Source organism: Rutilus rutilus (assembly GCF_951802725.1).
Source record: "Rutilus rutilus genome assembly, chromosome: 3".
Taxonomy (NCBI): Eukaryota; Metazoa; Chordata; class Actinopteri; order Cypriniformes; family Leuciscidae; genus Rutilus; species Rutilus rutilus.
Window position 1 is genome coordinate 18704520 of NC_140211.1, and position 15836 is coordinate 18720355.

Here is a 15836-nt window from a genome sequence, read left to right on the forward strand (position 1 = left end):
CTTTCCTGGCAATTTTTTATTATTATTTTGAAGAAGTTAACAAGACGATTTATGCCCTGACTGCTTTTATTCAACTTGTTCAAGTGCAACAATCCAATATCCAACAACATACATTTCCAATGACTCTGAACACTTTTGTTAACACTTTAAACAGCATTGTAATTAAAGCTGTATAAAAACAAAAATGCGCAAAGCAGCAGTTCATAGAGCAGAAAAGTAAAAATTGTCTTTGTCGACTAGTTATCTGTATGATTGAGTGCCACAAGGAACGTCCTCCAGAAGAGCTTGGCAGGTCTTTGCAATTCAAAAAATGCAAATAGTCCAAACACACAATACAAGCGCAATACTCAACATATATTGCCTCAACAGCTCTGATACCTTTTGCACAACTTCTAACCTCAGGATATTTATACAGACGGAGTAAATCCAGTGGTTACAGTTGGCATTTCTCATCCCTGCCACGTCAATTAATAATTGTTCCGTGTAAAAAAAAAAAAGGTTTTTGAACTCAAAGCATATGGTCCCTTGTTTGAACATTCCTTCTTTTCCCCCCAATAAAATAAGTTACAAAAATGTAAATAAAGTGCTTAAAAAAAAAAAAAACCTACATCTTTGTTGAAAATGAAATGTGATGCATTGATGCCCTGGATAGTAGTATACCAAACGTTTTCTGAACATTTCCTTCTGCAATAAACGGTCTAATTGTGCTAGGTGACCTTTCTTCACAAGTTTTCACTATAAAATAATAACAAATACATAGTCCAAAAAAAAAGCAAACTGGCCAAGATGCAAATATGGAAATTACAAGTGAAATGGAATGAGAATTTGAAAATAAAATAAAATAAAACATCACAGTGTTAATATTAAAACATTTTTATCCACAGCCACAATATGGTTTTGGATCAGTGTGTTACATTTCTGCAGAATGAGAAAATTAAACATTCAAGGTCCTATATTCAGAGACAATATTAAACCATGTGCAATATTCCACAACAAAAGAAAAGCTTTTTCAGTCCTAAGGATGATTCAGTAGTCCTCACATGTAAACATTGATGCAAAGAAATCAATCATAACCCCATTAAATGGCTCCATGGGGTGACACTATACGCCAGTTGATAATTGATTATCACTACAGCCAAAGGGGTTGTAGATATGAAGCTCTCTGTGAAAGTCAAATGTTCAGCTTAAATGCATAGAAATCAATACAACTGTATGGCCAGAATCTGCCCTGACACTAACCGGGAATTTGTTCCTGGATATCAAGCGGGAGAGGGATAAGATCATTCTGGAGCAAAAAATTAGACCATATATTTGAGAGCACACACTGCAGTAGGAATGTTTCTAAATCCATAAAAGGAGGAGCAGAAATAAAATGGCTCCAGCCAATAACACCAGCTCCACCTTCAAGAACCAGAAGTCGACTTGATTTACCCGCTCTCGGGCAATGAAACGTTGTGTGTAATTACATGGCAAACCTTTATAAGTTGAACACAGCTTGATGAACTGGAGTGTTAACATTACAACAGTGAAATAATTCGATGAAAACATCAAATAAATATGAATTTAACAACACGTGCGTATGACTATTGACTGAGTAAGGAATATTTGCGACATGGAGTTACACTGCACGGTACGATAAAGGCCAGACCAAAAAAAAACAAAAAAAAAAACATTTCAGTGTACAGGACTGAAAATTAAAGAAACTTTCTGATTGCCCACAGGCACAAAGTTGCAAACCATCTTTCAAATATTTAAGAAAAACAATAAAAGCACTTTTACAAAGTGAAATGCAAATGACAAAGAGGAATTAAACATGGGCTGGGAAATGCTGGCAGTGTTGACAAATGAAATGTAAAGACATCTAAAAAAAAAATCTATCCAAAACTAAGTAGCAAACAGAGAAGGGGGTGAAAACTTACATTCGCATGTTACATGATTTTACAATAGGATTGTAAAATTGACTTCATATTGTCTGCACTGATTTTTGAGAGAAGTTCGACAGAATGGATTTAAAGAGCAAAATGGGTTTCATGGGATGATAGACTCTAATTGGTAGCCAAAAACGTTACCAAACTATTTAACTATTAAACCAACATCCTTTGAGAAATTTCAGTTTCTTCAAAAATCAGACATTTCTGAGCGCGCAGATTTCATGTTGATCTGTGCATGACTACCCAGACAGCAACATAGTGTCGGCCCAAGATCCGGCCAACATCTGGTACATGTGGATTCCATCCGCACCAGATGTGGGCCGGATATGGGCGACACTATGTTGCTGTCTGGGTAACCATAACCATCCATTTTTCCCTTAAACAGTCATAAATACACTCTTTTTTACTTTCAGAGCTTCTTGACTCCAGTGAAACGTCCTAGGGATAAACAATAAAAACCCTGTGTGTTTATGCTTTCTTTTCATTCCTTCAGTCAAAATTGTCAGTAGCTGCACATAAATTGCATCGAAATTATTTAAAATAATCACACTGTACAGCATGTAAACAATAAATGCTGGTAAAAAGAACAAAATAAATACCTATAGAATAGAAACTGAAAGACAATGGACATTAAACCATTTTTCCAATTACACTACTTCATGACACATTATTCTTTCCAAAAGTTCGAGAATATCCGTAACTCCTCTCCCTGGGTGCGTGTGCATTTAGGTGTGTGAATCCAGAACCAGCACCTTGCACTCACGCTTGGCTATTTTGTCAAGTGACAAAATGTTCCTGTCTGGAGGGAGGTACAGCGGCCGGCCAACAGGAGAGCCCACGGGAGGGGTGATGGCCCTGCGCTCCATAACACTGCCTGTCCTGTAAGACACAATCAAACATGAACATTGATCAGTGCTGCAGAAATGAGACAATCATGATTTGACAAAGAAGAGTGAAGAGAGGGTTGTAAGAGGATGTTTTAAGACCAGTTTGCCATATGCTATGTGAGAGTTCCTGAATATGTAGAAAATTCTGAATCAGTCAACTAAGATGCTCCATTTCAGTCAGGATGCTGCCGTAGAACAGTAAAATTTGTTTATAGAGTGGAAAAAATCTTTATAGAGAAATGATAAAGGACAACTTGTTCCTACCATATATATATGGATATATAAAACTGCTTAAAAGTTTGGGTTCATTAAGATTTTGTAGTTTTTGAAAAAGTCTTATGTTCACCAAGGCTGCATTTATTTGCTCAAATACAGCAAAACAATAATATTATGAAATATTATGACAGTTTCAAATAACTATTTTCTATTTTAATATGTTTAAAAAATATATTTATTCCTGTGATGGCATGAATTTTCAGCATCATTACTCCAGTCCTCAGTCACATGATTCTTCAAAAATCATTCTAATATGTTGATTTGGTGCTCAAGAAACATTTCTTATTATTATCAATGTTGAAAACAGTTTTCAAACAGTTTTTTTGAAAATTATATTTTTGTGAATCTGTGATATCTTTTTTTTATGAATAGAATAAAAAAATTTAAAGTTTAAATTTAAAATTTAAAAGTATACATTTCTTAAAAAAAAAAAAAAAAATTAAAGTTATGTTGTGCTATGTTATCATTTAAATGGTTGTGTATATTGTTATTGTACCAAACTAAATATTATTAACATATTATCTGGAATGTATTTAAAACGTTGTTTGGCAGTTCATCTTCGTCCTTCCACTATGTGAGTAAAATCAAATATAAAATAAACATTTAAAATGAATTATTTCTTACTGTTAAAAAGACTGTCAACAGACATAAACATCTTTTTATGCATACAGAATAAAATAAAATAGAAAAACAAAGAATGAGACTTAAGTAAATTATAATATGAAATGAATATCTTAAGGTAAGTCCCACTTAAAGTGTACTTGTGTATAGTGTGTGTGTGTATGTGTGCGTGTGTGTGTGTGCGTGTGTGAGAGAGAGAGAGAGAGAGAGAGAGACACACTGAAAGACTGAACCATAAAGCATGTCAAATATGTGAAGATCATCTGTGTGAATGTGTATGTGCATACCTTGTGAGGTGAAACTTGGATGGTTGCTGGTGAGAAAAGGACTGTGAGCGGCCCAGACTGAGACTGGCCTGATGTCGGTCCAGAATGTCTCTGACCGCTGGACTCGACGGACTGTTCTTGCGGGACAAAGGACGGGCGTCAGGGGGAGGGTTGGACACGGATGCTGTGAACTGTAGCTTCAGTTTCATGTGCTGACTCAACTAAAGACAGAGGAGATAGAATAGCGGACACCGAGTTGTTTACATCCAGTAATTCAGATCATTGGTTTTGTTGAAAGAAGTGAAACAGAACAATGAATTGCTCACATGCAACACAGACTTAATGACTCTTTACCTCAAAAAGGCCTGATCGGAGTATCTGGAAAGCCACGCTGACAGAGAGGGTACTGCCTTTTCGACAGTAACCCAGGTTACTGAGAGGAGAATGACACACCACCGCATTCACTGCAGGATCCTCTTTCTGTCCACGACCTGAAAAGACAAAAAGAGGATCAAAACCCAAAAGGACATGCAATAAAAAGCAATGTAAAAAACAACAACAACATTTCAGCCATAATCGAGAAGTTAGCACACATGCATCAGGCACATGGAGCTATGCAATGCTGTCAGATTGGATTCTTTTGCTTGTACGTCTGATGTATTAACTGATTAGCTCATCTGGCATTACAAATACTCACAAATAGTCACAGTTGGAGACTCAAACTCTGCTATCTACATCTACAAGAAAGAACCACACCCTTTATGAGCTAATGACATTCAGAAATGGTCACCTTTGCTCTCTACTTTGCCTTTATCAGGCCTATAGCGGATAGTGTTGCAAAACTTTTTTTTCTCAACTTCACAAACAACGCTTCTTGATTTATTGGCAATCTCTCATTTCTTAAAGCCCTCTCAACTTTATTGCTATATTCAGGTGCAGTGCTGCCAGATTGGGTGGGTTTCCGGTTTTGAATTAAAAACATTTTTTGTTAATTGAAATAAATCTGAAATAAAATATAAATATGGGGGGGAAGGGATTTTAATATTAGAAATACTGCCTTGGCAACTAACTGAAATAAGAGAAGTTGAAGTACTAAAATTAAAAGTGAAATAAAAATAAATTAAAGCCAATTCTAAATGTTTAAAAAAACTAATAAAATTGACAAAACCTCATAACAAAACTTAAAACAAATACTGAAAATATCGAATTAAAAGCTAATTCAAAATATTTACAAATACGATAATAAAGTGTTCAAATAATGCTAAAAAACACTGCTTCAAACATATAATATATTCATCCATATACTTACCATACAGTATTTCAAAGCAGGCAACTGTGTGTGCGTCATCCAACAATCTGATACTAACCCTGACCACTCTGTTCTGAAACTTAAGACACTTTTTTTGGGACTATTTTACCAGTCCTCAAGGTTATTATAGTTTCGCATTTTTAAATTAGTTTTCATTTTAATATCATTTTAAAATGTCCTATAAATTTCAGTTAGTTTCATTAATGGTTTTGCTAGTTTTAGTTTAGTTTTTATTTTGTGAACACATTTCTATTTAGTTTTTATATATTTAGTTTCAGTTTTAGTTTTAGTAATTATAGTTTAGCAGAGTTAACAGAACACTTCCAGTTAAAGACATTTAATTTCAGCAAAGTTTAATGTTTGCAGTTTACAGTTAACTCTTGTGCAAACCTCTTAATAATAAAAAAAAAAAATTAATAATTGTTTGAGATTGAAAATATTAATATTAAACATATTAAAAATAAAATCTTGTTAAACATGGTGTATAAGAAAAAGGAAAAAATATGCGTATGATGATTATTATGATTATTCTTTTATGGTTATTTCTATGATTAATCCTTTCAAACATTATTCATGTATTGATCCATTTATGCTTTTTGTCTATTGCATATTTTAATATCATATACTCATATTCATGTGTTCTATTCAGACCAGACATTTAGTTTACTTTTATTACTTTATTAGTTTACTATTGTGGGCTAGACATGCTCGGCTATTAGTTTTTTGCGTTTTCTGTTCAGTGTGGTATTTTTGTTTAGTTTCACATGGTATCCTGTCTAATATGTGTGGTATTTTGTTTAGTTTCACATGAGATGGTTATCTTACTTGGTATTAAGGTACAGCTGTATTTGCATAAGCCTAAGGTCTAGGCATGATGGAAATACGCATTTGGCCATTTCTGCTTCTTAGGGCTGGTTCACACGGAAAGCGGTTTTGCTTTAAAAAACGGGAAAAAGACACGGGCAGTGAAATGGGAAAAAAAAGTTATTTTAAAAGTTGAACATATTTTAACTTGAGTGCAGTGTTTTTAGAACGGCGTATCATGCTCGAGACGCTGCAAGAGACGCGAGACTCAAGCGCAATGGTCAAACATTGAAAAATGAAGTAGCGCAGTGGAATGGAAAAACTTGATTGTCCGGTACAGGATGAGAGCTTATTAATTACAAAAACGATTCTTTATTTTTGCTAATTATTATTTTATTTCAGTTTGTTTTTCAGTAACTGTTGTTACTTTAGTTTTAGTTGAAATTTCTATTTTATTTCAGTTTACAAAAAATTTTTTTGACCAATAGTTTCAGTTTTCGTTTTACAAAAATAATATTGGTCCTCACCTTCAGGCGTCCAGACTAGTCGGACTGCCAGAAAGTCCTGCAAGTTGTTGAGGAGGGTATATCGCACTCGGAAATGCTCACGGGCCTTGACCGCACTGGGACAGCTGGCGGTCATAATGAAGCGCGGCCGGTCCAGCCTCACGCTGGGGAGACTATAGTGAGTGTAGATAAAGTTGGTGAAGGGCAGTTTAGAAGTAGACCACTGTAAGACTGCAACTAATGGCACCTCCAGTCCCTGCAGCAAACAGAAAGATTACATTTTATTAGAAAATCTAAGTTTTAAATGATCAGAAAGAAGAATATTTTTTTAGCCTGTACCAAACAAAATTTTACCACATAATGTACTGCATAATGACTGATGGCATACCTCAGTTGAATCATCTTGTGGCTGGTTATTGAGCTGCAGCTGGAAGAGAAAGTTCTGCTCCTCTAGAGCGCTGAGCATGCTGGGAAGGTGGCTAGACTCGCTGTCCATTCTATAAAATGATGCCATGGCAACTTCTCCTGACTGATGACTGAAGAAGGTAAACATAATATCAAAAACCTTTCAAACATCCAAGAAATTATAGGCCATGGCAACTTCCCTTGACTTATGACTGAAGAAGATAAACATAATATCAAAAACCTTTCAAACATCCAAAAATGCCATGGTAACTTCTCCTGACTTATAACTGAAGATAAACATAATATCAAAAACCTTTCAAACATCCAAAGAATTATATGCCATGGCAACTTCTCCTGACTGATGACTAAAGAAGATAAACAAAATATCAAAAACCTTTCAAACATCCAAAAAATGATTTTTTCTTGAATGTACAGAGAGACTGTGATTTATTATTAAAAAATGGTACAAAAATCCAAATGCATGACTTTATTTTCCCTGTAAGCCATCACAGTTATACCAAGATTTGAATTTTCTTTAAAGAGGAAAAAGCAAAACGAGGTTAGTTTTAGGGCTTTGGTACCATATAAAAGAAATACCGGCAATAAATGGTTAAATACATTCCAGGAAGTATGCGCCACATCTAAAAAAAAGCATGCAAATATGATGTTGACATCCTCATGACTGGTTACATTTTTAATTGTGAAACTTTTATCTTAAATTTCTTAATAAGTATGATAAGTCAATATATAGTCCAACAGATCTTGTTATCTACAACACATTTTTTTTAATGTGTTTCAAGTTGAATTAATAGCAGATAGCTTACTTTGAATAGTTTACTTAAGAACAAAACCCTAAACTTTATCAAAACAAGACTTTATAAGAAACCATAACCAGAATGTTTGAGGACATTATCAATAGACTGATAACTGTACTTGAATCACACTCACAGGTGTGTGAGGTCACACATAATGTTTTCTCTTACCAAACATTGTCCACCAGCAGCACCGAGCCATCTGGCATCACTGGTAAGTAGGAAGCATTGAAGTTGGGAAAAATCTTGACGTCACGCACACACACTTCCTCTTGAGAACTCCCGTTTAACACTGAAACAGACAGATGTTCGTAAATACATAACCAAGACGTCTATCCCATAAAGAGACAGGAAACCACAAATATCAAGAAGAAAGTGCATGCAAAAGCACTACAGAATGCCTACTGACTGTCTCACACACACATTTCATTTTAGCACAAAGATGTCTACTGATGTGCTTACACTATAGCAGTGATGACAAAACGTATGTAGAACATCAGCTGAATGAAACTGTTACTGTTTGAACATACCGTAGTTGGCAGATTTAAAGAAAGGACAGCCTAATAAAGTCATACAAATATAACATACAAACATATCCATGCATCCTCCCTTGAAGACTGTGTGAATAGATATGGGAATAATTCTATAATGAGATATGAATATATATTTCTTCACTCCCTTACATTAGGGACTAAGGACCCATTACATCATACTCAGAAGACACACAGACACTCACGGTTCTAAAAAATTCATATTCAATTAATAAAGCCTATATATATATATATATATATATATATATATATATATATGCTCATCGAGGCTCTATTTATTTGATCACAAATACAGTAAAAACAGTAATATTGTGCAATATTATTACAATGTATAATATGTTTTCTACTTGTAAATGACTTTTCAGCATCCTTACTCCAGTCATGTCACATGATTCTTCAGAATTCATACTAATATGCTGATTTGCTGCTCAAGAAACATTTTTTTTATTATCATCAATGTTGCAAACAGTTGTGCTGCTTTATATTTTTGTTGAAACGGTGATACATTTTCCCCAGGAATCTTTTGATGAATAGAAAGTTCAAAAGAAAAGCATTGTTTTTTAAACAGAAAGCTTGTGTAACATTATAAATGTCTTTAATGTCACTTTTGAGCAACTTAATGCATCCTTGCTGAATAAAATTAAAACAATTTCTTTCAAAATCCAAACATTTTCATGGTAGTGTATATGTATCATTTGTGCTCATAAAATGTGAGAAAGAGAAATAGGGCTGACATTACCTTTGAGCACAGTTAAGTGTCTTCCTGAAACTGTCATTTGCTGACACTTCACTGCGGGAGGGGGCAGGACGTTAAGTGTGGTGCTGACTGTTAGCAAACAAGAGAAAATTATACCAATTTAAAAACACCAGAAAAAAAAAATCTAAACAGCATAGGTTTCTGAAAGGAAAAATGCCTTTTAAAATACATAAAACACAGCAGGAAAAACACAAATCTAAAAACATGACACCGACAAGCACACAACAAAATAATAGATAAAGAAACAGAGAAATTTACATTTTACATTTACATTTAGTCATTTAGCAGACGCTTTTGTCCAAAGCGACTTACAAATTAGGACTAAATTAAGCGAGTCATCGTGAAGAGGCAAAAAACAACGCAAGAAGTGCTCAAAATACGAAGTTCAGGCATTGTTCAGAGTAGCATAAGCCCGATAAGCGAGGATTTAAAGGAAAAGGAAAGTTTTTTTTATGAAATGAAAAAGAAAACTAGGTGATGAGTGAAAAAGGCAGATCCCAGAGGTCCTGATTCAATAATGACATCACGCAGTATTGTGCTGAAGGAAGCAAGAGCTCACCCTGCGCTTTGAAGGTGTTTAGGTCCTGGCGGAACGTTTGGCAGGGGCTCTTTTGTTGGAGGATGCTGAGGTAGCCATGTTCTTGGATCTCAGCTTTCTCCTCTTCTTGCTTCCACACAGTCACAATTATCTTCATTGAGGTAACACACAAACATAGACACATAATCAGAAGTGTGATCAGCAACACGTGTGATGTGATGTGGCATAGCGTGAGCACTGGTCTTAGATTTCATAATTTTTTGCATAAACATGTACAAGTCAGCAGCACAACATATCAGCACAACGTGTGCCAAAAATGTGTGTGATGATAGAAGTTCCTGTTCTATTTATACCACAATACTAAATGCAAAACACATAACCATATGCATGAATGCCAGAGTAAACATAAAAACAAAGACAGTAGCCATACCTTCACTTTGAGAGTGTTGACAGGGAGCTTATCCAGGGATACAGTCAAAGGGAAAATGACCTCATCGCTTAAAACAACTGGCTCATCTACAGGAGACTGAGAAACAAAGTGAAACATGAGACATGGGACGAGTTAAAGCGCCCCTATTATGCCATTTTAAAGATTCCTAATGTTGTTTTAGAGGTCCTCTACAAAAGGTTTACATGCATCCAAGGTAAAAAAAAAAAAATTAAATAAAAAACACGTTAATTTTCTCTTAAAATACATTCCTGGGCAAAGAAAAATGGGCCAAGCAAAAAATGGCTAAATATTTAGTGGTCTTTTAATGGTCTTTACAATTTTAATCACACATCACTGGTCAGGAAATTAACAAGAATTGCACAAATAGTGAAGATAAAGTAAGTTAGCATGGAATAGCCTTTCCCAACTTGCAGACAGCTTTTTACAGGAAGAAGAGTAAATGTTGTTTTAATCCATGTTAATGGCTTCAAACAGTTCATGAGCAGTTGAAAATTTTCTCCTAGTTCAATTGAGTTTAATGTGAGACCAAATATTCACTATAGGGTTCAAATCTGGACTTTGACCAGGCCAAAACATGAGCCTGATGGGCTTGTTCTCAAGCCACTTCTTGGTTGTCTTTTCAATTTTGGCAGGAGCATTGTCTTGTTGGAAAAAAAATAACACCTGATCATTCCTCTTTAGATAACAACTTTTCATTTGTGGGAAGCAAGCCATTCTGTAATATTCTCCTATACTCCAAAGCATTAAATGACTTTTCAGAGAGAAGTAGCTCACCAAACCCAGCAGATACTAAGGCTCCCCACACAATGACACCTTTTCCGCCATGCTTCACTGATAGTGAATAGTGATGCATTTATCATTAGATTTCACACCATATTTTCGAAGGCACCACTCTGGAGCATCACCACGCAACTCGTGTTTCATTATGATTCATCACTCCACCACACACAACTTTCCACATTCTGGCAAAAACTTCATTCTGTCTTTGATGCTTTTCTAAGACAGCAATGGCTTTTAAGTAGTGCATTTGCTTAAATGTTTGCTAATTTCCTGAACAATCATTTGTGGTTAAGACAATTAAATGCTTAGTGTTTAACCATTTTTGGACATGGCCTTTTTTTTTTTTTTTGCCCAGGAATGTACATTGCAGCATAAAAAAGAAAGAAAAAAAGGCCAAGCACAAAAATGGTTAAACACTAAGCTTTTTACTCTACATGTAGAGTATCTAGGCCTATGTGTTCTTATGCTTCAGGGATACTAACATTGGCCAGTTAGCCACACAACATTGGGCTAAAGCTTGAGCATCATCATCACTCTGTAATGTCTGACTTCTATAACTGGTACATATAACATTATTTGCACTATGGGGTGCGACTACCAGGAAAGCAGAGCAAATAGCACTAAGAACTAAGCCCTCATTTCAATAGTGGGCTGTACCTCCCTAACTTGCACAATCTGTTTGGAAAACTAGCCTAATCACCATGCTTTGCTTCTTATAAGAGCTTTCAATATGGAAAAAAAACACTTGCGTTGCATGCAACACATGCTTGACAGTCTATCACACTTTCATTAGGTGTGAAGAATTTGTCCTAAACTCAAATAACTGTCAGCAACCATGTTAAAGTAATGACTTGATTACAATGACCATATTTGATTCTCTAGACATCATTTACAATCTGCAGATGTTATTTATCCTTTAAATAGCATCTGTATGCGAAATACAGATATTTGAGAGGGTGGGGGCTGGGAAAAGCTAATCAGTGAAGTTTGTTTACTAATGACTAACTTCACACTGAAGCAGTTTTTATACTAATACTACTTATATAAGTACTCCAAACGGCTCTGGGGGGTTAATAAATGCCTTCTGAAGCAAACCGATGAGTTTGTGTAAGAAAAATATTCATATTTAAAACTTTATAAAGTAAAATAACTAGCTTACGGCCAAACGAACATACGGATTCGACTTAAGTGTAAAGCGCAACTTATGCGAGCAATGTCACAAGTTGCGCAAGTAGACTGCGTTTGGCCGGAAGCTAGAATTTTACTTTGTAATGTGTTAAATTTGAATATTTTTCTTACACAAACTTATCGCTTTGCTTCAGAAGGCCTTTATTAACCCCTCAGAGCAGTGTGGAGTTCTTTTTATAATGGATGGGTGCACTTTTTTGAGCTACAATCTGATGGTTGCAATTCACCACCATTATAAAGCTCGGAAGCGTCAGGGTGTTTATTAATATAACTACGATCGTATTCGTCTGAAAGAAGAAAGTCATGTACACCTAGGATGGCTTGAGGGTGAGTAAATCATGGGCAAATTTTCATTTTAAAGTGAACTACTCCTTTAATAATATTTATTATAAATGCAGTACATTTATTTTTCTGTAAAATCTTTCTTAGTTAAAGTTGGCATGAAACGGAAGTTGCAATAGTCTTTTCTTCCCTATTGTAAAGTATATCCGAGTGAAACAGCTTGTCGAACAAGAAAACACAGGGCGGGACTTGATTATGTCAATCAGCAATTGATTGGATCACTGCGGTTTGCTATTGGTGGATCTCATGTGAGTGACAGGTTATTCCACCCTCGCAACAGTAAACGCCTCATCAGAGAAGAGAAGATTAGAGATGAGAATATTCTGCAATAATATATAATAAAAAAAAAAAAATAATTCTAATAGTTATTTTTTTTATTTCATGGTGATTTTTTAACAAAATTTGACTGAGTGTACCGGTAGGTGTTGAAGTCAAGACCGTTATAGAAATATACTGCATGGAATACACATGGTAGCATTTTGGCCAGAGCACTAAAACAGGAAGTTCTTTCCAGTAATAATAAGACTACCCTCAATGATAAATTAGGAATGTGTTCTGCATGCTTACCAGCAGCCAAGACATACACATCTCTCAAACAAAACAGTAACAGGAAATATCACCACTTCCGTGTTATAATTATAGATAAAGTAAAGTGTATTTGCATTCATAGCAGTGAACTTTACCTCTACAATGAACAGCTATAATCCAAAAGACTACATTGTTTGTTTATGCACCTGCACAGGAGCCTTGCGGAATTCCCTCACGCCGTTGCCGGGGTTGTTGTGAATGAGGAGCGGCTTGCATTCCCTGAAGCCCCGGTACCTCGGGCCCCCTCTACCTGCGCAGCCCACCTCCGCAGCATCATCATCGTCAGTATCCTCCACACACTCGTCGCCGCTGCTGTGGTAGTCGTGATACAGAGGCTGTGTCCGCTGTCGGTTGTCGCCCGGGCTAACGCTGGCCACGGCGCAGAGAGAGCCGGCCAGCTCCCTCCAAGAGCGGCTGCTGTGATGCTCCGAGCCGCTGCCATCAGCTGCCGCAGTGCTCGAGCGCAAAACCAGGAGAAAGCGCACAGTTTCCCCCAGATAAAGGTGACTGCGACGCGGAAGCGTCCGGTATTTGGCCGGGTCCGACAGGTCTGAGATGGGGACGGCCGGGAAATACATAAAGTATTCGCATTGCGATTCCATCATTAACACCATAACCATCACAGCGCACTGCAAGCAGACAAGACAGCGAAGGTATCCGTTTAGCCTGTGCAGTCTACAAATAACACTCCCATTCAAACAAGAAACAATAAATTAAACAAACCCGCTTTACCTTTCAGCTCAGTTCATATTAGGGTTGCCCAGATTGAAGAAAAAATACATTCATCTTATTTTTCCACATTTCGGTTGTCTGCCAGTTGACGTACAATACATTCAAGTGCGCTATATGGCAGGCATGCGTATCGAGTTAAGATGGAGTAGAGCGCGATGATAACAAGGCGAGAATAGTCGCTTGTCGATGAAGGTAAATAAGGGTCTAGCTATTTTGGATAATTCTTCGAATATATTATATTCAGTTACTTTATTTGTACTTATATTCAATTGAAATGTATTATATTATTATTTCCAACAAAATAATATTTATTTATATTCAGCCATGAATGCATGTGGGAAAAGTCCAGTGTTTTGAAGCTGCTGTGTCTCTAATGTCTGAATTTAAATGTAACTGCAAACACGGCAGTTGTCTGAGCTAATTAAGATAATAACATGGTAAATATGGTCAAGTTAAAATGTGTTCTCGTTGAGAAAATTTTCAACCTAAGAGTTGATTAAAAAACACTCCTTATTGTCGTGCAATGTAGCCCCTTTCTTCACCCCTCTTGCTACCTTTGGAAGTCAGTGAATGCTTCAATATTATTTTATTTTAGCATATTTCAATATTAAATTGACCGATTTGAATGTTTGCATATTGAACTTGAATCAATGCAAAACTGAATAAAGTTGCAAATGAGAGTATTACGTTCTTATTTACATGCTACAACATGAAAAAGCAAATGCAAACTTACAGTTCCAGACTATTTTTCCATTGTTTAATCTAGTATATCAAAATGTGTCATGACCTTATCTCATTCAGTACAAAGATCAATGATAAAGGCACCAATAGAAATGGAAAACATATCTGAAACAAATTCATCACAAAAGTTATAAAAGTTTAAGCTGTTTTATTTTACTACATACAAGTAACCCAAATCAGGTTAATCACAATCAAATATTTACAGAGGTTTCCCCATTTATTCAAGTAACAAAAAATAATAAATATGGTAAACAGGTATGAAAAATCTCAGTCAAAGAGAAACCCAACCAGAAACATCATGTGAATCGCATTATGGCCTCAAAAGTGCAGAACAGACATTAATGAGTTTACTTTTCCTGCTCAAATGAAACTGAATGACACATACTGATTTATAGATTGTGTTGTAAGAGCAGTGTAGCATTTTTTTCTCATTTGGAAAGCACACTTTTTAATTAACTTTCTGCCCGTGTCTTTTTATTCCCTTATGAGATGATAGTTGATGTCAATTGCATCAAAGATGCAGAATGTGGGCAGTATTTGCCCCTTTGCACGCCTTCTGAATTCATTTTCTAGTCAATGAATGCAATGAAAAACTGTGTGCCAAATCAAGATTCCAAGCACAGTAACATCAGTACCTCTTTGGTTTATCTTTAAATTGCAGTACCACAGATAATCTACCTAAAGAGTCATGAGGACACAGAACCTACTGATTTGTATGAGACGCAGGTATTACAGCACAATATTGCCAGACTTATTACAGTCTCATTACAGAGTATTCATTAAAATGAGGTGAATGAATGTAAAAGTTATTATACATCTCAAGCTGAACAGGAAATCAATGCTTAAATTCAATTTAGGGTGAATTTCTTCCAAATGTTTTACAGCAGTAGCATTCATCTTTTCTTTTTAATGGCAGAAGCATCAAATTAGCCAACATCAAAGTTTCTAAAGAGAAAGGGGTATTATCAAAATGAATCATTATGTCTTGAACACTTTCAAATCAAGTCTTTTTTTGTAAAATATAATAAGTTTAATGCATCTTAATGCATCAATTATTTTAGAATTTAGCTCCATCAATAACTACTGCATGTGATCTGCAAACACAGAAGCTACTCGGGCCCGAAAATTCAGCAATAAAAGCAGTTAATTAACTGGCAATAGTACAATTCAAACTAAAATGGAAGCGGGTATTAAATGGGGTATTCAAATATGCAGTTGAATAATGCCATGCATATAAATCCTAACTATACAATAAATGACACATGAATAGGCACATGACAGTGAGCATACCTAGTGTTTTCTTCATTTCAATAACGTCTGAATTAGAACAGAGGAAATCAATTATTTTGTA

General features: G+C 35.6%; 1 protein-coding gene across 1 annotated transcript; it reads right to left on the minus strand.

Annotated features, from left to right (window-relative positions):
• Positions 1-52: 52 nt before the first annotated feature.
• Positions 53-13870, minus strand: trappc14 (trafficking protein particle complex subunit 14). The gene is made up of 11 exons (XM_084403566.1): positions 13745-13870; positions 13159-13641; positions 10094-10189; positions 9685-9814; positions 9108-9194; positions 7989-8109; positions 6989-7136; positions 6622-6856; positions 4336-4472; positions 4003-4202; positions 53-2810 (listed from the first exon to the last, which is right to left on the minus strand). Exons 2-11 carry the CDS (start codon positions 13630-13632, stop codon positions 2657-2659), a joined length of 1782 nt encoding a protein of 593 aa, XP_084259692.1. The 5' UTR covers positions 13633-13641; positions 13745-13870; the 3' UTR covers positions 53-2656.
• Between the last annotated feature and the right edge of the window lie 1966 nt (positions 13871-15836).

Coding starts and splice junctions, on each gene's coding strand:
- trappc14 (XM_084403566.1), bottom strand. CDS start 13,632: ATGGTTATGGTGTTAATGATGGAATCGCAATGCGAATACTTTATGTAT. Junction 9,195..9,684: donor AAACACCTTCAAAGCGCAGG/GTGAGCTCTTGC, acceptor GTTTGCTAACAG/TCAGCACCACACTTAACGTC. Junction 8,110..9,107: donor ACACTTAACTGTGCTCAAAG/GTAATGTCAGCC, acceptor TGTCTGTTTCAG/TGTTAAACGGGAGTTCTCAA.